We start from the raw sequence: 26269 nt of genomic DNA, 5'->3' as shown, positions 1-26269 counted from the left end.
TGAGGAAATCGGAAAGAATACAAGCACATTTTAAGGTTACAGAACACCTTCTCTGATGAATTAGTCCCTTTGTAGATCTCAAAATTGAATTAAAATACAGCGCTCAGTCATATTTCTGGCTAAGCTGTTACACTTGCACTAAAGGTGCCTGGGCTCAAGCATTTTGATGTGGGATTCAGGACTTGGCACAGTTCATGCAGAGTTCAGAATGGTTTTCTCTGCCTATATCGTGCTTTATGGGGCAGATTTTTAAATTATATTTCTCCATTTATGTTAATGTCCTTCTTGGAGACCTCGCACTGTGGATGGCCCCTCTGCAGACACACGTACTTCCCATTAATGCTAATGGGAGTGAGAACCAACCACACTGGGAGATAAATGATCCCCCAAATCTCTTCTGACCTTATCTAAAGTAACAGGATTGTTAACTCCTGTGAACATATTGGCCAAATAAAACTTTTTTCCCCCACCTCACCTAGAAGAAGAATATAAGAATCGGAGGACCTCTGTGGAGAAACCAACTGCAGCTCAGAACCAGGAGCCACTGCCAGAAATAACTCTGCTTGGAAACACACGAATTCTACCTGTCAATCAGGCTACCTGGGCACATCATCCCTTAACCTCACGGCTCATACCTACACATCCCTGCCTCCCTCTTTTTGTACTGGGCCAGGCTCTTCCTACCTCAGTCCCTCCTCGTTCTCTCACCTATTAGGAAATTTCAGTTTTTAAAGTGTTGTGAATGTTTCAGCAAATCATGTGGGTAGCATGGGCAGGACATACTAATTCTGCATCTATAAGTCCACTAAAACTCTCCTGGAAATTGTCCTCAAGTCATGTTTCCTAGTTTTAGACATTCAAATATACCATCTTCATGATTTTTTGCATATCCTCCTATAACAATGCATATTTAGTACTTTTCTTTGTACCGACTCACTTCTTTACTTAAATTTATTTTGAAATATTGTTGTTATCATTGCCGTTAGTGGAAAACTAGTGTTCTCCTAATATACCTTGAAAGAAACAAATAGTTAATAAAATTTTAAAAAATTGTAACTGTAAACTGCCTAAAACTATATCCTATACTTACTTGGGTGAATACCTGTTCACATTTTACTAGAAGGCAAGAAATAAATTATTTTGTTTGTTAGAAAAGGTAGAAGTTACTATCTTAGCAATATTTATAACCACACAAAAATGAGGCAACTATAACGTATTTAATCCCTGATATATTTGTAGGCTTTGCACCGTGATTCAGTGTAAAATGAGCAGCAGGGATCTGCACAGTTGGTTGGGAACGGTTTTGTCCTGGGGCTTGTGGTATCACTGGGATGCAAACTCTGATGGGAAATAGAGGCCTCTCCTTTCTGCCAACTCTTGGGAGAGCCAAGGAAGCCAATACTTATAAGAAGGATGATAATAAAATACAGAACATACCTTGTTCCTACCTGTGAAAATACCCTACTTTTAACAATATGAGACACCATATATACGGTTTCTATGCTTAGCTGTTTTGAATCTTTCATATTCTTAGCCGTTTCTTTATTATAGGCTCACTTCTCTTTGCTAATTATTCTATTGGGGTGGAAATATCATAAATGTTCATTTCAACATGATTTAGAATACACGCATATCCATTTGAAAATATATAAACAACAAAACAAATACTAATATTTCTTAGGTGACAGACACCCTGTTAATCGCTTAGCATGGATTACCACAGTCATCAAAACAACCTCATTTTATGAAAATATATTTATAAACAAAACAACTATTAATATTTCCTAGGTGCCAGGCACCACACTAATCACTTAACATGGATTTTCACAGTTATCAAAGCAACTCCATGAGACTGGCACTGCTATTATCCCCACACAGGCTAAGTGTCTTGTCTAAGAGCTGGTAAGTGGTAGAAATGAGACTCAAACCCAGATCACTCTGACTTCAATCCCTGTCTTTTAACTATGATTTAAGATGTCAACCTAATATTCTCTTATATCTCCATAATTCACAAACAATCTATAACAGATCCCAGCTCTGTGTCTAACCAGCTCTGAAACATTGAGATCTCTCTTGGTCCTAAATGATTACTAAACTTCCTTTAGCCAAGACAGTCATACATTAGCAAAAACCTCTAGCTAGAACTGCGCTTTACAAATATTATCTAACCTCTTTTTCCTTTGCCTATGAAACAGAGTGAACAAGCAGTCAGTCATACACTGATGCTAGTGCTCTGAGGAAGTAATTAATAGACTGAAATAGCTGTAATCAATCTAAACATATATTTAGTTCTAACTCTTGGACTTCCAATTTTCTATCTGCATGGTCAAGTATGTTAATGATAAAAAGATTTCCCAAAAGAGTAGTACATTTCCAACTTCTAATGACCCTAAAATATTTAATTAGGTAATTTTTAGCTTTCTTCTTTAAATTAAAGGCAAATTGTTTTTTTGTTATTTTTATTTGCCTTCATCTGTCTTCACCAAGGGAACTACAAATGGGCAAGAAGGAAATAATATGATATGACCCATCTGTATAAATTACTCAGAAACAGGAAAGGCTTCCTGTTTCCTGGTGCAGCATAAAGGACCAAGAAGAACTCAGAATCAGGATCTGGGTTCAGGTCTCCTGCTACTCGTGACCTTGAGAGAACCACCAACCTGAGCCTCATCTTCTTCAGTCAAATCATTGTCAAGATCCCTTCAACTCAAAAATCCTATGACAGGGCAATATATAAAGTGAAAGAAATGCGAATGAAATGTAAATTAAGATTTTCTCCTTTTCAATGGTTACTCAGCACTTCCAGCCCATGCCATGAAGCTAATATTGAAATAGTTTCACTCATGTGCTTTGCTAAGAGCATAAAGGACTTTCTGCTATAAAAATTATAAAGCACCCAGGCTATGGTGTATGGGAATTTTATTTCCTTAAAACCGACAAGGTTGGCTGGGTGACTAAGGCAAAGCATAGAGGTGATCAAAGCCTTCTATTAGTATAATAAACCATATCCATATCTCTGAATAAACGGGACAGCTATCTTAAAAATTACCAATGTCATTGTTTAAACAGTGTTTGCTAAAAATAGTACATGAGTCTTGAGTTTTTAATTTGTTGGAATAGTGTTCCTAGACATGAATTTCAAATCTATAGAGACTTGAAAGAAATTTAATTAAAGGATTGAAGATAACATTAGTTACAATACTATAATAGATACAATGGCTATAATTCTCAAAATTGTATTGGATGATTCTGAAATAAGACAGCCTTTCAATCATATTAATTACCAGCAGTTCTCTAAGAATTATTAATCATATCATGTTTGCCATGATGAATTAATTTAGCAATACAGTGGTATCTGTACATATTAATATGAATGATGCCACTTCTGTAGATTACATTATTAGACATGAGGACACATATATTAATATTCGAATTCTTTGGGTTAGCCATTACCTTTCACTACCAAGTTTCCAGTACTGCTAGCAGTTCCAAAATGGTTAGTGGCTATACAGGTATAACTCCCAGCGTCTGATTTAGTAACGTTGATGATTCTGAGGTTTCCATCTTCAGAAATGGTAATTCTGAAATCAAAGTAAATGAACCAAAAATGGTGAAATTTATCTCATATGACCTACTGCAAATTATTTCTGTCATTCTGTCATTGTTCAAACCATAAATCATTGCTACATTATTTGTAGTAAAGATGACAGCCTCATCTTTATTTAGGGTATTTGTCCACATATACATAAACATAATTGAGACATGTGACTTGTTTAGTGTTTTTAATTCTTTTCTTGCTAAAATGGTCTCAACAGTCAGTTGGAATAGCCATTATAAATATTAGACAGGTTGTAACAATTTCTCTTTGGGAGCTCTAACCACATTAGGCAAAGGGAAGGCTTATGGTAGATCACCGTTAGTCTTATAACTGCTAATGAGGAATAAGAAAAAATCCCTTGATTAATCAATTTAAGTCTTTTCATTGAAAGTGTTTTTTCTAAATGAGAGCCTTAAATTAAATGAGGTATTATTAAGCATATTTATTTCTGAAATATGTCAGCCAATACATTTTTAATGAGATGTAAAAACTGAACTTAAAAAAAATTAAAATATTCCACGACTCAGTGTGACTTTGGCAGAATAGCAAATGTGGATGGCAAACCTCAGGCCCCACAATAAGAGACAAACATCTACTTTCTGCAGGGAAGAAAATGTTTTTGTTGACAGATGCAAAATCTGGAAGAGGAAGAATTTTGAAGAACTCTGTTTTCAACAGGACTACCAGAAGAGAAGTAGGAAAATACAAAGATGAATAAGACACACAGCTTGGCTTAGAGGCTTGTCAGAGAAGTAAAAAATGGACACAGATAGCCCTGTGTCCTGACAGATACCTCACAGATACCTGACAGATACCTCATTCAAGGTAAATGTCTGTTACATGTCTCTTTTATTTCAAATCTGCCCACATCTTTCCATCCCTTTCACTCCCTCCTTCTCACCTAGTCTATCAAAACAGCCTCCTAATTGGCCTGCCTATTTCTACTCTTGTCCCTCAAATCCATTCTTCAGTCAGTGGCCAGATGATCTTTTAAAATTTAAATCCGATTATATCACTCTCCTGGCTTAAAGCTATATCCTTGGCTCTGCCATTGCATTCTGAAAAAATTTCTTGCTGGAGCCTTATTATAAAGCCTAATGGATCTAGCTTTTTAAAAAGCCTCTCTCGCTTACTGTTTTGTTCTAATCTTTCTACCCTTCGAGGAACTCTAGTCACACTGGCCTTCTGCATATTCCAGAGTATTTGAAATCCTTCCCACTTCAGGGCCTTTGCACTTGCTCTTCTGCCTGCTTTGAACACATTTCCCTGTATCTGGACATAGCTGTCACCTTCTCACCTTCAGGATCTCAGTGTAGAGGTAGCTTTTCCTGATAGATCTCTCCCAACTCACTGTTTACGGTGGTTCTCCCTGTCTCCCTGTTTTCCTGCAGCCACTTTATTTCTTCCCACTAAATTCAATCAGGAAATTTTATTTGTTTGCTTGTTAGTTGTCTTATCACATGGAATGGTAGCATCTCTGAGGGAAGGGATGGTGTTTGTCTTACGACTGAACCTCCTGGGTCTAGTACACAGGATGGCGTGTAGTGGATACTAGAAATATTTCTTAAGTGGCCGAGTACATACATGAATAAATAAATAACCTAAGGGAAAAATCGGTAATACGTTGTAGGAATTCAGAGTGGTTGAACCACTTGGCACTAGTGCTATACTTAACAGAGTCCTTTCAAATATCTGAAACAGGGGTCTAGGATGGGCAGAGCCTCACTTCATAGAACTTTTGAGCAAGCATTTTAAAAACACAGGTGAAGATGTAAATGCGCTGGGTTGCAAATGCTGCATATACTTTTTTGAAGGCTCTTACAGATGGAGAAGCTACAGTCTTCCTGAAGACCCGGTCCAGATCTATGACTCAGTCTGATGAGAGGGTATGAAGGTGGAAGAATTCTACAAAGAATTTTGGAATCAGAGGGATGGGAGTTCACATTCCAGGGCTGTCGGTTCTAGCTGTACCACTAAAGACAACTTACTTAACTTTCTCAGTTTTTACTTCCTCTTCTATGAAACAGAACTAACAATGTCCATCTTATAGACTGATAGCAAGAATTAGGTAAGATAGGGTCAGTAAGGTTCCTAGAGGTTTCCTGATATTTACTAGGCAGTGGTTCTCTTTCATCTTTAAAATTGTGTTTGCGAGGCTGGGTGTGGCGGCTCACGCCTGTAATTCTAGCACTTTGGGGGGCTGAGGCAGGAGGATCACTTGAGCTCAGGAGTTTGAGACCAGTCTGGGCAACATGGCAAAACCCTGTCTCTACAAAAAACACAAAAATTAGCCAGGTGTGCTGGCTTGAGCTTATAGTCCCAGCTACTTGGGGGGCTGAGGTGGGAGGATGGCTTGAATCTAGGAGGTGGAGGTTGCAGTGAGCCGAGATGGCACCACTACACTCCAGCCTAGGAGACAGAGCGAGACCCTGTCTCAAAAAAAAAAAAAAAAAAAGTATTCTCTTATTTGATCATTTGTATATATAGGAAAAATTGGACAACATCATTTTAATATATTTTCTTTTAATATAGTAATTACATCAGCCTTCTGTTTGTATTTTGACTGTTACTTCTGACAATTTGAAATCAATACGCAAATTAACTGAGTCATCCCCAATCAAGGTACAAGAGGCAGACAAGGCACAAGGGCACCTGTGGTTGGGCAGTTTGTACCTGCTGGCGGTGCCTATGTTGCTTTCTGGTAGAGGCCTGGCGTTGGAGGTCTTGGCCTTTGGGCTGGGGTGACCCATGCTTCTGGTGGAGGCAAGGGAGCCGAGCTGGAGCCATGGCCAGTGAGGTGGTAACTGCTAGGCCTAACCATTGCTGTTGTTGAAGGATTTGCCGGTCATTATATTTTGCAAACCAGGAAGCATATGGAGCCTCAGGGAAAACAAGTTTTTCAAAGTCTACTGAAATCTGCCCCCAGTGATGGCTATCACAGAGGTGTCTGAACCCAAAGTGACAAAATGAGAAGCAGAGGTGCAAGTCCTCCTGCCAATAAAGAAAGAATCAGAGATGCTCATAAGCAAATTACTCTGTTAAATCACATTACTCAGATACAGGAGAATGTCCTTACATAGCAGCCTAAATCTATGAAGCTAAACATTTACTAGAAGATCAAGGTAAAAAAATAAGTAAATGTATGATGAATTTTAAGTTCTTATTAGTTTACACAGATGATTACCAACTTCTCATAATAAAACATCTAAAATCTACAATTAAAAAAATAATTTAGCATAAGCTAAATCCAAGCTCTGGCTAAAAAAAAGACACAGACAAGAAGGCCTTTTGTTCATTCACATCACAGCTACGCATATAACAGTTGCTCAATAAAGACCATCTGATACCTCATTTGCCAAGGAGCAGATGCACTGACAAAAACAGAGTGGTGAACAAATCTTAATTACCTCAATAATAACAAAAATAGCTTTAAAGGAGTTGGTCACATTCCATTTATAAAATAATTTGCTAGAAATTGTGAAACACTGGCATATGAGAATTCAATATGTAAGGTGACATTTGTGTTTTATGTACAGACTTATCTTTCATGAGGTAACACTGGCTTGGAGCATATTAAACATTCTGAGGGGTGAGATGACTCTTTAAAAGCAAAAACACCTATTAATAACTTATACCATTAAAAATAGTATCACGATCATTCCAAAAACCTAAAGCCATCGCCTGTATCAAACTCTGACATGCCGAAGGAAATGAATACGGAAACAAGTAAAGGACTTGTCATCAGATTACTTGGATTCTAGCCTTGACTCTGAAACTTGTCAAGTATATGGCATAGCCAAGTTACTTATGCAAGCTCTGAGACAGAGTTTCCCAACCTTGGCACTGATGACATTTTGGACTGAACAATTCTTTGTCCTGGGGGGGATAATGGGCACCATCCCTGGCCTATACCCACTGGACTCCCATAGCTCTAACCCTTCCCCACGTCATGACAATCAAAAAAGTCTCCAGAGATTGTCAAAGATACGCTGGGAGTCAAAACCACCCCATTTGAGAACTGCTGGTCTAATTCAGTTTTTAAAATCCCTTCTTCTATAATGAGATAAGATCGGTGAAAATTTCGTTAACTTAAAGTGCTTCACACTCTTCAAATGTTTTCCCCACCATCATTTCCATCCCTGCTTCCTGCTTTTGGTATCTGCATGGCATAAAAGCCAGCTAGCTTTTAACAGTCTTAGTAGAAGGCTCTCTTTGCCCCTTGTCCTCAGAGTTTCCCTATCCAATTTCCTATGGGCCTTGTGAAATTACAAAATAATTTTATAAACTATTATACTATTTATTTTAAATATTTCAGTGCCTGATATTGGTTTAGGGTCTCAACTCTCCCACTGTTATTTGCAAAGAGGTAAGTAAGAGAGGTAAGACCCTAACTGTTAGAATTCCAGATGAGAGAAAACAGTGAGGGAGATCATTTGTAGAAGGGGTAATTTTCAGTAGTCTTCATTAAATCACAACATATTGCTGTGACCGCTTATTCTTACTATTATCCAAATGTGGGGGTAATATCAAGTTTGATAAACTATTCTTTGGAGAAACTCAACCACTTTTTTATACAGCAATATAGTGTAGTAACTAAGAACATAAACTCTGGAACTACACTGTCTAGGCTCAAATCATGCTTCTACTACTTAGAAGTTGTGTGACTTTGGGAAAGTTAATCTCTCTGTAACTCAGCTTCCTTGTTTGTAAAAATGGGATAATAAAAGTAACTATATACATCCCATAGAGTTGTTGTTAAGATGTGCGGTGCTTAGAACGATGCCTGACACGTAAAATACACCAGGCGGGACAGGTGCTTGGGCATATGTCAGTGAGACACTCATGAATAGACCAGAGTTAGCCACATGTTCTATTAAGTGAAGCTCTGTGCCTTCCTGGACCCACTGTTTCAAGCAATTACAAAGGATTCTGTTAAGACTAAGACAACTGCTGAGTAGTTCTGCCACTCTGAAGTCCTACAACACATTATGATGCCTCACAAAGCATATGGGTGACACCAAACAGACACAGAAGGGGGATGATATATTGAACCCATCTATTCATAGTTATTTACTAAATACCTCCTATATATTAGGCTTTGTGCTTTTTTTTTTTTTTTTTTGAGATGGAGTCTCGCTCTGTCGCCCAGGCTAGAGTGCAGTGCTGCGATCTCGGCTCACTGCAAGCTCCACCTCCAGGGTTCATACCATTCTCCTGCCTCAGCCTCCCGAGTAGCTGGGACTACAGGCACCCGCCACCATGCCTGGCTAATTTTTTGTATTTTTAGTAGAGACAGGTTTTCACCGTGTTCGCCAGGATGGTCTCGATCTCCTGACCTCGTGATCTGCCCGCCTCGCCTCCCAAAGTGCTGGGATTACAGGCGTGAGCCACTGCGCCCGGCAAGCTTTGTGCTATTTTTCTAGTGATGTGAAAATTATTGTTTTTGTTCTCAGGCTCATAATAAATCATTACTTTTGATGATTATATATCTAGAAATAATGCCAATGTGTTCTATACAATAACATACACATTTCTATAAGTGCACAGTAAAATGAGCATTACTGTTTTCAATGGGAAAGCTGTTTGACAAACTATCTAGGTATAAAGATGGGCAGGGACCCAGAGCTGGCCAGTCAGGAGACCCTATTCTCTTGTCTGTAGTGATGGGTGTAGAAGCATGCCATCAAAACCAGGAGCTCTTTGAGAAAACAATCTCTTTCTGCTGGGATTGCTAAATTTGGAAGATGGGAATCTAGAATTGTTGGCAATTATTTTGCCTACCATATAGAGAAAGCATGCCTTAAGGAAGCCATCCAAAGACAAACAGAGCCCAAGAGAAAGAGAGAGAGAAAGAGAAGCAGCGACCTTATCACATTTTTGAGCCCATTTCTGTCCACGGTGGAAGTCAACACCTTGGATGCCCCAGTTATATAAGCCAATAATTTATAGAAATTGAGTTTTCAGCCCTGACAACAGGAAGAGTGCAATCTTTCCAAGAAATTACTGAAGTTGTTCAGGTGACGGTGGTAGTAAAAGTAGAATGGAAGGAATGGATTCTGAAGATGATTCTGTGATGACTGCCTTGATAGAACTTTTTGGTAGAAGATTGACAAATGCTATCTATAATGGAAGAATAACCACACAGTTCTGAATATGAAGAAAAAAGGACCTGATATTTCTTCATACACAGCTGTATCACATAATTTTGGCTATATTTTTCTGCATATAAAGGCTAAGTATACAATTTGACCTGTTGCTTTTAATGTGTTTTTTGTTATTTTTTTATTTTTTGAGACAGATACTTGCTGTGTCACCCAGGCTGGAGTGCAGTGGCACGATCTCGGCTCACTGCAACTTCCAACTCCTCGGTACATGCGATTCTCTCGCCTCAGCCTCCCTAATAGCTACGCATGCACCCCCACGTCTAGCTAATATTTTGTATTTTTAGTAGAGATGGGGTTTCACCATGTAGGCCAGGCTGGTCTGAAACTTCTGACCTCAAGTGATCCGAGGGCCTCAGCCTCCCGAAGTGCTCAGATGCCAGGAGTGAGCCACCACACTCGGCCAATGTTTTATGGGATTTTTATAAGCCAGAAATAAGCTATAAAGCTAGCATTCGGCCTTGGGGTACAAATTTGGCTAGCTGAAGGAAAAATTTGAAATGCAACTCAATATAAATACTTAGATATTTTCTTCCTTTCCATTTGGATCTTCTACCAACTTAGAAAAATGGTTTTTCCACTAATATTACATTCATTTTTTTTTTCATGAATATAGTACCTAAATCCAGTCCAAGGATAGTGATACAGGAGTTAAGGAGAAATTATTTAGGCAGATAGTGAGGGTACGGGAGTCCTCGGTAAGGTTTTCCTTTTTTTGTTTTTTGAGATGGAGTCTCGCTCTGTCGCCCAGGCTGGAGTGCAGTGCTGCGATCTAGGCTCACTGCAAACTCCAACTCCTGGGTTCACGCCATTCTCCTGCCTCAGCCTCCCGAGTAGCTGGGACTACAGGCACCTGCCACCACGCCCGGCTAATTTTTTGTATTTTTAGTAGAGACGGGGTTTCACCGTGTTAGCCAGGATGGTCTCGATCTCCTGACCTCGTGATCTGCCCGCCTCGGCCTCCCAAAGTGCTGGTATTACAGGTGTGAGCCACCGCGCCCGGCCAAGGTTTTCCTTTTAATGAAAAGCAGCCCCTAAATCATTTTCTTTTCTAACAAAGAGCAGCTTGTAAAATCGAGCTGCAGACATAGACAAGCAAGCTGGAAGCGTGCATGGGTGAATGCTGGCAGCTGTGCCAATAGGAAAAGACTACCTGGGACTAGGCATGTTTAAAATAGTGGCTCCATCTTCCCTTCTCTTTGCCAGCCACGTGTACAGCAAGAAGCAGACAACAGGGTGGTGCTGGCCAGGCAAAGACCTCATTTGCATAATATTAGGGTGGTCCAGCCAGCCCCCACGAGTTATGTAAACGTCACACCTGGTCTATCCAATCTTTGGGCCCCATGTAAATCAGATACCGCCTCCTCAAGCCTGTCTATAAAATCTGGTGTACTCCAACACAAGCCGGAAGTCCCATTTGAATGTTCCTCTCTCTCGCAGGAGAGGGAGCTGTTCTTTCTCTTTCTTTTGCCTATTAAACTTCGGCTCTAAACTCACTCCTTGTGTGTGCCCGTGTCCTTAATTTTCTTGGCATGAGATGTCAAACGTCGGGTATTACCTCAGACAACAGCGCCGCTTTAATAGCTTTATTTTCATGTTTGTTTCTGGATGAGATTTCAAAGTTTCCTTTATGGTCCATCTCATCTTGGTTTCCTCAAGTTAGACTACTGACTGACTTGTAGCTATTAGGGTGATAGTGAACTTTGAGCTCCTCCTAATACTTATGAATAGTGATGGAGTAAGATGAAAAGAATTGAAAATGTAAATCTGTTCTTGGCTTAGAACAGGTTAGTCTTGACCTACCTGTGGCCCTTTTTAAATTATTGGTGGCAACAGAGAAAAGTCAAAGGTGATAAAGCAGCAAGTAGTACAAATACAGACGTGACACAAGACTTAATTTTCCCCACATGAAAAGAGGTCACCTAATTCACAACACAGTAAATTACCTAGAGCCTAGAGAAGCAGTTGTTCCCTCACTGTCATCTGGAGATTTTGGATCCACAGAGGACAGGAACAAATCTGGACTCAGGAGATAAATTGAATCTATCTTTCTTCATATGAGGCTCTGAGTTGCAGCCATTGAAAAGTTGACATTGTCAGTCCTATCAATCAAAACCAGTCTGGGGACACAGGACCTTTAAAAATGCTGATCTTTTCTTTTGCGGGGGGCTTTAGTAACACAAGACAAAAGCTGCCAAATTCACTCTATCACCCAAAAGAGGAGGATTATCCCAAAATGGAGACCTATGATTTTTCTGAGCAGTTCAGCAGGAAGCCTAACTGCTGTAGAGGGAGACAGCGTATCCTTGCTTGCCTTTAAGTCACACTGAAACACTTCCTTAGAAATAAATCCCTTCAGAATACAACTTAGAAAACCACTTCTCTCCTGCAAAGAAAGAAATTATGGAGTGATCATTTCCTTTCAACAAACAAACAAAATACACAAAAAAGTGACAAACTGTTATGTTAAATTTTAAATCATCTTTATTATTGTTAGATCAAGAATAAAGTAGCTCACTTAAAATTATATGCAATTAAAAAAAAAAAAAAACTCAAAGGGCCTTAAAAGGCTTCTACTCTCTTTTATACATGATTGGTTCCAGAAAACATGTTTGAAAGCTGAAAGCCTGAAAGTGAAACAATAGATCTACACATTACAAGGGAGACTAGACTCCTGAGGAGCTAAAATTTACTACAAAATCCCAAACATAGTTAAAATAATTACTGCTACTGTCACCAAGTAGCCCCATTTTTCTAAGATGGTTTAATTATTTTTTTCTCTCTCTTTTCTCTTCTCATTCCCCTGGTTCCCCACTTCCTACTTAGCCCTTTAGAAATGCAAATATAGCCTTTTACCTCCCCTTCACCAGACACTCCCTACAGGGCAAGTTCATCTAACTATGTGCTTAGGCGCTCCAGAAAGAAACTTTCACCCACCAGGAGGCTGCCTCAATTTTATAAAACTCCCTCCTATCAGGTGACTGCCTCAAGAGATAGGAAACTCCTTCCCACCTGGTAAGTTTGCAGCCTAGTCCTGTCCACAAAGGTGCCAGCAGTCACAAGCTCGACCACCTCGTAGATAAGGCACCAGAGCTATCACGTTTTGCTTGCTTCCTCCTCTACCTTTGAAAAGTACCCGCTTTCTGTTCCAAAAGTGAAGTGGTATACTTAAGGCAGGACATCTGTATTTCTTTCCCCAAGCTAGCTTTGGAATAAATCGCTTTCTTTATACCAGACCTCACTCCAGTTAATTGAACTCTGCAAGGGGTGAGCGACTAACTTATATTTCGGTAAGACTACTTCTCAGCTTAAGCAGACTGGGAGGATGGCAGAGCTGTCACAGGAGGCCTGGCTCCAGGAAGGAAAGACTGCTGACCCCAGGGGCCATCAGCGATGCCCTAGAATGAGGGCGGTTAGACAGGCATCCCCCAACCAAAGGTCTCACGTACATCATAAGGCAGGACAGAATTGGGCACGTGTCCGCGAGCTCGTCATTAATAGACCAGAGGAACTTCACACAGCCACAGATGAGCTTGCTTTTTCTACACAATTAAAATAACAATCTAATAATTGTATGATTTCATACAAAAGCCCATTCCTGGCTAATTGTGACATATGGGAAGATAGGGCAATACTGGCAACATATCCCCTTAGGGCACCAATAGGCTGGAGGAGACGGGCAGCAGCCCTCTTGAGCAGATGGGTTTTCTAGCTCCCGTCTATGCCTGGCTTGAACCTCTCTTTAATGTTCCTACCAGGCCCCTGCAGGCCTTTGAGACTGTGAACCCCGACTTTAAACCAGTAGCAGCATGTGCCTGAGTACATGGGGCCGGGATTTAGGGTAGACTGTGGTTATGAGGCCACGATCTATCCCCTCTTCAATGTTTCCACTCAAGACAGTTACTGGACAGAGAGAACAGAGCAATGCAGTGGGAGGGGACGATGGGTGTGGTGTGGTAGTAGTTTCCTATGGCTGCCATAGCAACACACCACAAACCAGGTGCTTTACAACAATAAAGATCTATACTCTGGCAGTGGTGGAGGATGGCAGTCTGACATGAAGGTATTGGCCAGGTTGGTTGCTGCTGGAGGCTCTGCGGGAGAAACCCTTTGGTTCACTCCCAGCTTCTGGCGGCTGTTGGCCCTTTTGTTTTTTGGTGTTCCTTGTCTTGCAGAGGCATCACTCCAATCTCTGCCTCCATCATCACATGGTGCGGAGGATGTGCGTCTGTTTACACTGTCTTCCCTCTGTATCCACATTTCCCTCTCCTTACATAAGGACATCAGTCACTGGATTAGGGCCTATGCAATCCAGCACGATCTCATCTTAACTTGATTACATCTGCAAAGGGCCCAAATAAGGTCACATTTTGAGATTCTAGGTGAATATGATTTTTACAGGGATACTGTTTAACCCATAACGGGTATCAAGAGAGGGAAACCCCCCAGGGCTGTTAGACCTTGTTTGAAGCCCTTAGACAAGGGGCAGAGGAAGTGATACGCAGGAGGGGTTCTGCTTTTGTGGGCCTGGCACCACCTCCCATGCCCACTGCTCAGCCTCCTTCCAGCCTGTAGAAGGCTTGGCCTTTTCCCCAACAGCAGCTAACAGAGACTTGCAATTATTGCTCTCTCGGTGATATAATAACAATCAAATGAGGAGTATAAAAGACAGTTTGGGGGTGGTAATGGGTAATGTATCAAAGAATAAAAGTCCAGTAGGAAAAAAAAGATTAGGGCCCGCCTGCAATTTTAATTTCTTCTGTAATTAACCCAGTTTGTTGGTTGGATTAAACTACATCTCTCATTTGATCTTTTTCTTGTTACTCTGGCCAAGTGATAAATATTTACTTTGGTATTAAAATTATAACCAAAATAAGACAGAGGAGGATCTACACCAAAATGGCAACCTGTGGTATTCTAAGCTGTTCTGCCTGAAAGCTGAACTGCTTATGAGAAAGGCATTGTCTTTACTTGCCCTTGAGGCAAAAGCAATACAGCATAATTTTGGAATACAATGCCCAAGAAATAGTCACAATGTGGAAGGAGTGGAGAGGTGACAATGAAGAGACAGAGATAAAGATTCATATATTCAACCTATCAACAGGAGAATTAGCCTGTGACTGCAAGAGCTGACATATGGATGCAGTACAGGGGTCTCTGGCTTTGTGCCAGTTGAGAAATTAGAAAAGCCTGGCAGATTAATTGGCATGGGTAGGCTGTATGCTATAGACCTACCTGATAGCAAATAACACCAAGACTTTTCTCTGAAAAGAAAAAAAAAAAGACTTGTTTTGGTTTGAATTTCGTTGGCTATCTCTTTTCATAAAATTCAAAAGGTATTTTAACTTCTAGCTGAAATTTGCCCAAGCTTACATACTTGATTTCAAAAGATACGTGGAAATTCTCAGCATGATGGGAAGGAATGAATTATTTTGAATTATAGAAAGAAAGATTGTTTTGTGGTAATTGCAATTTATAAAGAGTCAATTGAGACCTCTAGAAGATGGCTTTGCTCCCCATCTTAAGGAAAAAAAGGTATTTTGGATAACAAATCTAATGTAGGTCAATAGGAAGACACCTCCTCCAGGGGTAATTTCAGGCAAACCTGTCATTGATCTTTCCGTGTAGTCTCTGTGGTGGCAATAGACATCACTATTGAACAGACACCCTGGTGACAAAGTTCCCTTAGAGATAATTTGCTTTCTGTTGTAAGATTTGGGTTTAATAAACTGCTGAACAACCTGTGCATTTCAGGCCACCTGAAGAACAAGCTGCGTTCAGACCCTATTGCCCTTGTCTGCAGCATTGCTCAAAAGAGAAAATAAACTTGTGTTTGTTTAACCTGGTTTGATCCAGGTTTAACTTCCTCTGAACAACAGTTTGAAAGCCCTTTAAAATAACCTGGCAATAACTCTCTGCCTGGGGCTGGATGAGTATTAAAGATCACAGAGTTAATTTTAATTGTTCTTCGTGACACAGTGCATGATGAACATGAGAAATACTTTTCTTGGGCTGGTAAAATTTTGTGATTTTATTTATTCACATGGTAAGCATATAACACTAGAAACACCATGTCTTTGGGAAAAGGAAATAAAGTAAAGGACATGTTTGGATGTCGTTTTGCCTAAAATTTGTTTCTTAAATTGCTGTATTTCATTGATGCAAGATCTCCATGTTTCCACTAATATAAGATTTAGAATTCCTTTCTTCTGAGAATTTAGGACCTGAGACAATTTCAACATAATTCCATAAGGCATTGTGAGGATGAATGGGGGTAAGGACAGGAAAGTAATATTATTTAAAGCAATATTATTTGTTATTTTCTATACTTCCATATACTTTTACCAAAGCATCATAATAAGTAATATAACTTTTATAATGAGAAAAAAACATTAAAATATATAAGGCACTCAGGAAGCTTTATATAACAAAATCAGGACAGCAGAGTAGCTTGTAAAAGAATAGTTTAATAACAAAGTGCAGCTGTCTCTAGAAATAATTAGAAATAAAGAAGACGTGGACAGAAATGGACCAAGAGACCCAGAAGAAAAACTGTAAATATGCTAAGTTGAGTATTGGGCGCATGGAGATGCTTAAGAAGTTTATTAAGCACCTACAACATCCTATTGGGTGATGTTGGCTGCTTGCATTTATTATCTCATTTAATCTGCACAATTCTGAGGAGTAACATTATCCTGATTTTTCAGTTAAGAAAATGAAATCCAGAGAAGTAAATTAAAACATCCAAAGTCAATGTCATTTACAAGAAATAGAGTGGAGTTTTGAGCTCAGGGCTCACTAGAGAGCCTGTACCCTTCCTACCATGCTATCCTGCAGTGTTGGAGGGTGTAGGAAAGAAATAAAACAGGAAGTAAAAAATGTAACCACATTTAAGAGATTTTCTTTAAATTTACCATTAGATCTTTGGTTATAATTAAATAGTTCTTTTTTTTTTCCTGTTTGCTTTCTAATTTTACTTGTTGAAATAGCTTTTCCTAATATTGAGAAATATGTGTCCCTATTAATGTGTCTGAAAGCAGAAGCAAAAGTAAAGAATATGTGAAAAATAACTTGAAGTTGAAATCACAGAAGCTTCCTTTACCACTTGGTAACTAAAATGCCTGGAAGACAATATTAATTATTAATTAGAAAGGGGGGCCCACTATACAGAATATATAATTTAGTAAGGAGAAGAGGTTTCTATAAGACAAATAGCAATATTGGCCATGCCAGAAACAAAAAATGTTTTAATTTTATTATGCATCCAATTTGCAACTCTTTGGTGATTGCAGGATCATGCTTTATTTGCTTTAACCCCTAATACCAGAACTTCATAATACTTCTAAGAGAGAAAATGAAAGTGGAATCTACCAGCTCATTCACTATCATGATAGAACACCACTGCCACGGTCCAGTTAAAATCCCCAAGGTCTCTCCCTGTCCCTAAAACAGCTGCATCTTTGCCTTCTGGGAAGCACAGAAACTCAGCATCACCAACAGTCATCCATTCTAAGCTTTCCTGAACTGACGTCTCTCCATTTCGGCCACATTGATGTACTACAAGACAGCCTAAATCTTTGCCTCTTTATCTGCTAGACATGTGACTTGGGAGTCTCAACCCCTCTGGGCTCCAGACTGCCATCTCTAAAATGGGGGTCATAATTAACAAGCACCTGAATTTCATAGGTTTTTTGTGAGAAGGTTAAATGTAAAAATTCCCGTGAAACATTTAAGCCTGTGAAGGTGCATGGTAAACAGCTGGTCATTGTTAGCTGCAAAGATCATTTCTGTTATTATTTTCAGTATCATTCTAATAACCAATAGTCACAATATTTTTTAAATGTCTCAAAGTTCAAAATTAAAGAATAAAGGAAACTTGTTGCTATGATACATGGAAACCCGTATCTACTTGCCATAAATAGTGGTAATCATAAAAATAAATGTGACAAAAACCCACCTAAGGTATTATATTCCAGCTAGGTAAACTTGTCTCCCAGGATTCTCAGCCTAGGAACTACTTTTTTTGTTTCAGTAAAAGAGGGATTACTCAGGATTTCAAAAGTGTTCAGATATGCTAGGACCAACCATGAGTTTCCCCTTGATATTCTCAGAAGGAGTGTAAGAGAACTATGTTGCTCAGTGCTTTTTAATGTCTGTATACTGTGTACCATCCAAGATGATCTGAGTACCTGGAGAAGTGCCAATCTTGTACCTTGTGAAACACACATCTATTTCAACCTTTCTCCCATGATCAAATTCCTCTTACAATGGTATGAATAAGTATAAACTGTGTTGGGCAAATCGCATAATGGCCAATTCATGACCTTCCAAAGCTGCCCAATCTATTCACATGGCATTGATGTTACACTGCCTCAATATATCATCACCCCATTTACTCAAATGATTTCCAGAACTCAAATCCCAGGTCGTATCCATCTCTCTGTCTCCCTTTCATTTTATACGGTCCTTTATATACAAACAGGCACACATTAAATATGTTGATTATTGGATTAAAATTCATTTAGTCTTTAGAATTTTAGAGACATTGATGACAATTCCTGGGATTAGGACTGATTTCTAACCTTTCTTGATGTGTGGGTAGAGGTCAGACATTACTTAGTTTTCAGAAGCAAATTATAACATTCTCCCCCAAAATGAAGCTATGCACAGTGGTTTTGAACACTTTCAGGCCTTCGGAATACTCTCCACATCACAAAACTGAATAGAGAAATCAGTGTCTGGGATAAACAGAGATGTCACCAAAAATTTTAGTCTCGAGGTTGTGTCAGCTGTATTTACTTTTTCTGTAAAACTCAATAAAGCCTGCTACGTGCTTAAGTTAATACCTGGGTGTTCCCTTCCCAGGGATATTATTTTTATGTTTTCTGTACCTTCAGATCTGTTTTGCGTAGGAGAAACTTCCATGATCAACTCAAGTCCTTACAGCAATCCTCCTCTCATTTCTAAATAATTAGACTCAACTATTTTCTTCCCTAGGTAGCAAAGAAAGCGATTTCATTTCAACGAAGAGCCTTTATTCTTTTCAGACAAACCAGCTAAAAAGAACTGTGAAGTCGCACAGGTAATGGGTTCCAATAAATACTTCTCATGATGACAGAACATTTAAGGACTTGATATATGGGTCCTCTCCTATTTAATAGCCCAAATCTGCAAGGACCTTTTCCTAATTCCAAGGGGAAGTTGATGACCGAAAAAGAGAAGAGCTTAAGAAAGGAGGAGGAAGCTCTTACTTTTAAAAATGTCTTGGTGGCAAAGCAGAAGATAGTAATTTAGATGTGACAGTGATAAAGGGAATTTGATAAGGATATGAAGGGGAGGGGTTTAAGGAGAACAGCTCATTGTGAACCTGACCTACTTAAAGCAAAGAAGAGGATAATATCTGAAGATATTGCACTATGTATATGTAAAGGAGTTTTCTGGCAAATCCTCCTGTAATACTCAGCACACTACATTTATTGAAAAATCTGGTAAATGGGGCTTTCGTATAACTATTAAACTCAAAAGAACTATGAAAGGAAGATAGTGTTCTGAAAACACTGATAACCTCGAGCAACAAACAAAATGTGCTACAACTGTTTCCAAATAATCCACAGCAGCAAATTATTCAAATTGGATCCCTATAATCAGTTTAAAAATGAGATTGGTTAGTATTATCCCTAACGGATCATGCTTTGTTGCACTGTTGAAGTGTTCAATATTTCAGATCGAGTCATGCAGAACTGTTAGACATGTCTACATTGGGTAAATATCGGGAATTTATTAGAATCTTTGAGTGTGTGTGTCCGTATGTGTATGTGTAGGAGTGAGTGTATGTGTCTGTGTGTGTATGAGTTAGCTGCAACATTAAGGAGCAGAATAATTTTTAACATATAAATGTTACAGTGCTATATAAGAAAATGATGTTAATAGCAAATTCACTTTTTAAAAATTAGGTAACCTGAATAATAAGTGATTTAGGGATACTCACTTTGTAGTGGTCACATAGCAGAGGGAAACAAAGTTGAAAAGAATATAAAACATCAGGAGGTCTGTATAATTAATCAGCAATCCTACAAAGTATGCCATAAATTAGAGCTGTAATTATACCACTGTGCTTGGAAAATAGGAGGCTGGATTTTTATATAAGCATTCAGGTTTATTTCTGAATACCTATCTCCAGCATAATTTTTATATAAGCACTCAGGTTTATTTCTTAATACCTATCTCCACATAATGTAAAGTGCACTTCCGGAAATGTGGCTATGAGAGTTAATGCTTTCATTGCTGCTATTTACAACCTAATTTGCAAATGTTTACAGCATCTTCATAGTCACATTGCAGTTAAGTGGAAGAAAGAAATATCTTGCCATTCTTGAAGTTCCTGTCAAGAAAGAGAATCTTAAAAGTCACTAGAAGATAAAGTTTTTATGGATCTGAAATTTGCTGTGAACCATATTCCTTTTAGGAAAAATGGTATAAAATTTACTTTTAAATACAGGTTGTTCCTTAACAATTTTCAACTCTGATCCTTTCTATAAACAATATACTTTAACGTATCTATTGGTACTGAATTATTTATTCCAAAGGTTCTAGAATTCTGCTTATTGTTTTTCTGTTAGATGTAAAGACTTGCATAGTTTGAAAAAAATGTTTTGTGAATATAAATTACAATTTGCTAGGTTTCTTGCCAGCTTATGGTATACCACTGAATTCCAGATCATTCACTAGCATTACTCTTCTGATGAAAGAGCAATAAGAAAGGCCAAATATATATATAGAGATAGATAGATAGATAGATAGATAGACAGACAGACAGACAGACAGATATAGATATAGATAGATAGATATAGAGTTGACCCTTGAACAACACAGGTTTGAACTACACGGCTCTGAACTGTGCAAGTCCACTAATACACACATTTTCTTCCACCTCAGCCTACTCAACTTGAAGAGGATGAGGATAAGGACCTGTATGATGATGCACTTCCACTTAATAAACAGTAAATATATTCTTCTCTTCCTTATAATTTTCTTAATAACATTTTATTTTCTTTATTGTAAGAATACAGCATAGGCTGGGTGTGCTGGCTCAGGCCTGTAATCCCAGCACTTTGGGAGGCCGAGATGGGCAGATCACCTGAGGTCAGGAGTTTGAGACCAGCCTGACTAACATGGTGAAACCCTGTCTTTATTAAAAATACAAAATTAGCTGGGCATGGTGGCGGGCACCTGTAATCTCAGCTACTCGGGGGGCTGAGTCAGGAGAATCATTTGAACCCAGGAGGCGGAGGTTGCAGTGAGCTGGGATCACGCCACTGCACTCCAGCCTGGGCAACAGAGTGAGAATCGGTCTCAAAAAAAATAATAAAGAATACAGTACATGATCCATATAACATACAAAATATGTGTTAATTGGCTGGGCATGGTGGTTCGTGCTTGTAATCCCAGCACTTTGAGAGACTGAGGTGGGTGGATTAGTTGAGCCCAGGTGTTTGAGAACAGCCTGGGCACATTGTGAAACCCCATCTATGCAAAAAATACGAAAATTAGCCAGGTGTAGTGATGTGCGCCTGTAGTCCCAACCACCCGGGAGGCTGAGGTGGCAGGATTGCTTGAGCCCAGCAGGTCGAGGCTGCAGTGAGCTGGAATCAAGCCACTGCACCACTCTAGCATGGGCCACAGAGTAAAACTGTCTCAATTAAAAAAAAAAAGTGTTTATAAACTGTGTTATCATTAAGGCATTCTAGTCAATAGTAGCCTATTAGTCTACGTGCAGTGGCTCATGCCTATAATCCTAGTGCTTTGGGAAGCTGAGGCAGTAAGATCACTCGATCCTAGGAGTTTGAGACTAGCTTGGGCAATGTAGCTAGGCCCTGTTTCTACAAAAAATATGAAAGAATCGGCCGGGTGTGGGGGCATGCACTTGTAGTCCCAATTACTTGGGAAGGTGAGGCTAGAGGATTGCTTGAGCCCAGGAGTTAGAGGTTAAAATGAGCTACGATTATGCTGCTGCTGCACTCCAGCCTGGGCGACAGAGCAAGACTGTCTCTCTTAAAACAACAACAACAAACAACAACAACAACAAAAACAGTACGCTATTGATAGTTAAGGTTTTGGGGAGTCAAAAGTGATATGTGAATTTCTTTCTGTGCAGAGGGTTGGTACTCCTAACCCCTTAGTTGTTCAACGGTCAACTGTCTGTGTGTGTGGGTGTATATATCTACGTACTCAATGCCTACACAGGGGAAGAGTCTGACTGCAATCTGCTTTTGAGTTCTGACACACATCCAGCCGCTCTCTGACCATCATGCTCCCATGTGGCCTCTCAGATAAGCCCCAGTTTATTGGTTTTAACAGTTGAAATCATATTCCTAATTTTTTAGCCTTCCCCAACAATAAAATAAGAAAGTAAAAGTCTGTCATTGTTGGTCTGTTCTATGTTTTAGCCTATCCATGATCAATCCACAGATATTTTTTGAGTACTTGCTATATAAAAGGCTGTGTGATAACCACTACAGGGGATTCAAAAGGGAAGAAGCAACGTCACTCTGATCACAATTTTCCTGTGGATTGGACATCTACTGTATTGCCTGCACAGCATCCATTTCTCTTTGTCTAGGAATAATAATAATAATAATCCCAATTTTCCTTTGGGAAATCATGTCTCCCCACTTTCAGACCATGTACTTTGGGTGGCTGTAACACCATTCTCTGGCTGCTGGGGTGTTCATGTGACACAGACATGGCCAAAGATAGAGCATCACACACTCCTGGTTAAAGCGATTGGTTCAGGAGTGGACACCTGACCTAGTCTAGACCAATCAGGAGAAATGTGTGTCATCCTAAGACATTTGTTCCAACAACTGGAAAAGAGGTATATGTTTTCTGCTGGGGTTACTAAGGTGGTAGATAATCCGCTAGGGGTCATTTGTCATTTCACCAGGGAATAGATTGGCTAAGAATGAAACCAACAAAAATGAAGTCTTGATGATATTCCCTTAGCACATAGAGCAAACCCTGAAATTTTCAGATACGTGAGTCAGCAGATTCCCTTTGAAATATTATGAAAATAATGTAGAATGAGATGATGGTGATAGTTGCAAAACTTAGTACATTTACTAAAAATCATTGCGTTGTACACTTAAAATGAGTGAATTTTATGGAATGTAAATTATACTTCAATAAAGTTGTCAAAAATGCCTCATAAGCCAGTTTGGGTTGGATTTCAGTCATTTGCAACCTGAAGAGTGGTGATGAATACACAGTGTCACTTGTGAGACAGTGTATACAGAGGAAACATCTGTGTGTCCATAGATGATGCATCAAATGGCTGAAACACCTGAAGAAGGGGGTCAACATGGGTGTCCATCCTGATTATAACTGTCCACCTCCTTGTTTGTCTCCTCACCAGTCTATAAGCTCATGCAATATAGTCCTTTTGCTCTCTGTGTTCAAAACCTAGCACAGTAATGACTCAGAGAGGCTGTAAACAAGTTTGCTCTGGTAGTGGTGGTGGTGGTAGTAGTGGTGGACTCTTCTTGTGACTTCCCTTTTAGTGGCTGATCACAAAAAGTTTTTTCTGACTTACAATACAATTATTCAGAGTTCAGGATTCATCTTTAGTGCTATTTCTGTTTTTCAGAAAATTCAGACAAAAAATTACTTAACAAGAGGAACTCTGGATGGTCGAGTGCATCAACCAAACTGGGAAAATCCCTCAGATAACTGCCAAGTTCTTCACCTCACTTTGTCTGTGTAGCTATAGTCTGTGGATGGACTATACCCTATATACATTTAGGTTGGCCTTTCCACATTTTTTTCCTTGGTTTTGATGCGCTTCTTTGGCTGTTTAGGCATACATCCAAAGCAGAAAATGATAGATTCCGATACTTATCTTACTTTTGAAGAGGGAGCAAAAAGCACATTGTAATCAACTTCCAAGAAACTTAAAAAGTGATTTTTCTTGTGAGGAGAAATATGGTCATGCCCACAGATTCTGTGCTCAGTTCAGCTGCTGACAAACCATTTTTGGAATGTTCTTGAGATTAGCACAAAAAACAGCAAATGCAATCTCAGCTTATTTGTTCCAGCTGATACCATCTGAACAGAAGCCTGAAGGCAAGGGCTTTTGAGATAAGGCAGACGTCCCTAACTTTCAACTGAAAATGGTCATGGTTCGTAGACAGATGACCCACCCCGCTTTTAACTGGCACAGCATGAAGTACCAAAGGCGGCACAACTTTGTAACTTTTGTTTTAAGTAAAATCTCAACCAAAATCATTGTCATTAAAAAAAAAAAAAAAAGCAAACAAAACTCCTCTGAAGTAGGTATTTGAAAAACAAAATGCCTTTCTTTCCAGATTTAGACTTCAAGAATGTGTTCATACACACACCAGTTTCTACTGAATTCACCACTAACTTACTGATTAATCATGGGTAAGTTGTATAGTTTTTTCCTCTGAAAAATGATATGGAAACTGCCATCGCAAAATTATAACTGAGACAGTGAAAAGAGATCTGACCTAAACAGCTCCATCTTGCTTCTAACCTCCAAGCTGTCCTTGTTCACTCCTGGGCATTGGGATGGAAACTAAGTTTGGGAGGAACTCAGTTTATAGTTTATAGTTTAAAACAAAGACAATAACAGCCCTTTCCCATAAGAAACGCCATTCTTGCCTGGGGATTAGACCCCAGCTAATTTGTAGGCTAACAAATTAGCCAAAAGATTAGAAATTATGGTTTAGGAGTCATGTGGCCAGAGGCTACAAGATTCTTCCCTGCCCAAACTGCTCTTGGGGATAATATTACTATTGTAAAATCTAAGACCAGTGCTTGAGATATTTTGCACACCCTGCACTCAATGGATCGGCTGGGTCCACCCAGATCAATAAACTGGCTCATCTGATTTTACAGCCCCCACCCAGGAACTGACTCAGTGCAAGAAGACAGCTACGACTTCCTATGTGTTCATCTCCAACTCAACCAATCAGAACTCCTGACTCACTGCCCTCTGCTCCCCACCAACCCACCAAGTTATCCTTAAAAACTCTGATCCCCCAATGCTCAGGGAGAATGATTTGAGTAATAGTAAAACTCCTGTCTCCTACATAGCCAGCTCTGAGTGAATTACACTTTCTCTATTGCAATTCCCCTGTCTTGATAAATCTGCTCTGTCTAGGCAGCAGGCAGGGTGAACCCATTGAGCAGTTACAATATGGCTGAACTTAGTGTCTTCTGGCTTTAAAAGTCCACCAGTCAATATAGTCAAAGCTCAGACATTTTGGCAAAAGGAAATATAATTTGGCTGATTAAAATAATCTGTCTATGTAGAGAAGATACAATGCCTTTTATTTATTCTTTCTTCATTAAAAATGTATATTAATTACTATGGGTACATAATAGGCATATATATTTATGGGATATGTGTGACATTTTGATACAGGCATATAATGTGTAATGATCCCATCAGGGTAATTGGGGTATCCATAACCTCATTTATCATTTCTTTGTATTAGGAACATTCAAATTGTGTGCTTTTAGTTATTTCAAAATATACAATAAATTATTGTTGACTATAGTCACCCCATTGTGTTATTGAATAATAGATTTTCTTCATCCTGTCTAACTATATTTTCGTATCCATTAACTATCACCCCTTTTCCACCCCTCCCTCCTTCTGGTAATTGTTATTCTACTTTCTGTCTCCACGAGTTCAATTGTTTTAATTTTTAGCTTCTACATGTGGGTGAGAATGTGCAAAATTTGTCTTTCAGTGCCTGAATGCCTTTTATTTTGTACAACTGAAACTAAACCTATCCACTAGTCCTCCAAAAATCCAAATATGTCTAACTGAGATTTATACTAGCTATCAATGGTAAAAAAAATAACTGAAAAATTGAGATTCCCGAACAGTTAACAGCCAATATTTATTTTTAAAATTTGATACTAGCTGGTTTAATCCCCCTTTCCTTTCTTCCATCTCTCCTTCTTTTCATCTCCGATTCATTCAATGGCTAGTAGTGCTCCCTACCTATGGTAGTGTCTCAGTCAATAAAGATGAATCGGAAATAACCCTTCCCTTTAGGAAATTCACAGTCTGGTGAATTTCCACTATCACCACCAATAAATAGGAGACAGATAAAATAATGTGGTTCCCTGAAATGATATATGTATCTATAGAGTATCCTGAAAACACAGTAGAGGTCCTGGGTGGGGATGAATCAATGATAATTTTTCATGGAGATGAACTGATTCTTAAGGGATATGTAGGAGTTAGATACATACAGGGGACAACATGCAGAAAAGGTGGTAGCTCATGGTCAGAGCATTAACTGTGAGGCAGAAAGGGGGCTGGTGGGTTCAGAAAGGGGTCAAGTCACAAAGACCCTTGCCAGTCACATAGGAAGCAAAGACTTTATCCCAGGATAAGAACTTAAGGCATGGGAGTGATATCATCAGATTTACATTTTGGAAAGATCATGCTGGTGAATGAATGAGGAAAATCAATTTA

The 26269-nt window shown here is 39.2% G+C and overlaps 1 protein-coding gene across 5 annotated transcripts in view; it reads right to left on the bottom strand.

Moving 5' to 3' along the window:
* The window catches only part of CNTN4 (contactin 4), a 959696-nt gene that overhangs the window by 68662 nt on the left and 864765 nt on the right, over positions 1-26269 (bottom strand). For all 5 annotated transcript variants that reach the window (XM_009444763.4, XM_009444772.4, XM_009444765.4 and 2 more), the window contains one exon: positions 3454-3581. In XM_009444763.4, coding sequence (XP_009443038.2) covers positions 3454-3581 — 128 coding nt within the window. The remainder of the gene's footprint in view (positions 1-3453; positions 3582-26269) is intronic.

The sequence above is a fragment of the Pan troglodytes genome, chromosome 2 (assembly GCF_028858775.2).
Source record: "Pan troglodytes isolate AG18354 chromosome 2, NHGRI_mPanTro3-v2.0_pri, whole genome shotgun sequence".
Lineage (NCBI taxonomy): Eukaryota > Metazoa > Chordata > Mammalia > Primates > Hominidae > Pan > Pan troglodytes.
Note: the sequence above shows the minus strand (reverse complement) of the source record. Positions and strands in the feature narration are given on the sequence as shown.